At 52.3% G+C, this 535-nt stretch overlaps 1 protein-coding gene across 1 annotated transcript in view; it reads right to left on the bottom strand.

Annotated features, from left to right (window-relative positions):
* The window catches only part of LOC119587387 (receptor-type tyrosine-protein phosphatase S-like), a gene marked incomplete in the record, with an annotated part of 26,335 nt that overhangs the window by 2,649 nt on the left and 23,151 nt on the right, over positions 1–535 (bottom strand). The window contains 1 exon segment of the mRNA XM_037936130.1: positions 5–140. Within this exon segment, the coding sequence (XP_037792058.1) occupies positions 5–140 (136 nt within the window).

A 535-nucleotide genomic window follows, 5' to 3' on the forward strand; every position in this document is an offset into this window, starting at 1 on the left:
TCACGAAGGAGGTGATGAACTGCGGCCGTTCGTAGAGCAGCGCCTGCACGGCCCTGTAGACATCCACTTCCCGCAGGAGGTCAATCCGCGTGAGGATAACGTCCAGCGCCGCCGCCAACCCGCTCGCAGTACAGCCGTCCCTGCGACCCACACACACACCCGCGTCAGTGCTGGTTATCGGCTCCGGATAGTGAATAACACTGGGGCGAATGACACTGCTGCTTCCTTCGCTCAGACTCACCAAAGGCAGGAGTGTGAGGGGAAGGGGGGGGGGATGTGAGGGGAGTATGAGGAGAGTATAAGGGAAGTATGTTATTGTGTATATATGAGGTGAGTATGAGGGGAATCCTTATATGAGGTGAGTATGGGGGAATCCTTGTAGGAGGTGAGTATGAGGGGAATCCTTATATGAGGTGAGTATGAGGGGGAATCCTTATATGAGGAGAATGCTTATATGAAGTGAGTATGAGGAGAGTATGAGGGGAGTTCTTATATGAGGCGGAGTGTTATGCGTTCTATTAATTGTCTAATGGCA

This window comes from Penaeus monodon, chromosome 22 (assembly GCF_015228065.2).
Source record: "Penaeus monodon isolate SGIC_2016 chromosome 22, NSTDA_Pmon_1, whole genome shotgun sequence".
Taxonomy (NCBI): domain Eukaryota; kingdom Metazoa; phylum Arthropoda; class Malacostraca; order Decapoda; family Penaeidae; genus Penaeus; species Penaeus monodon.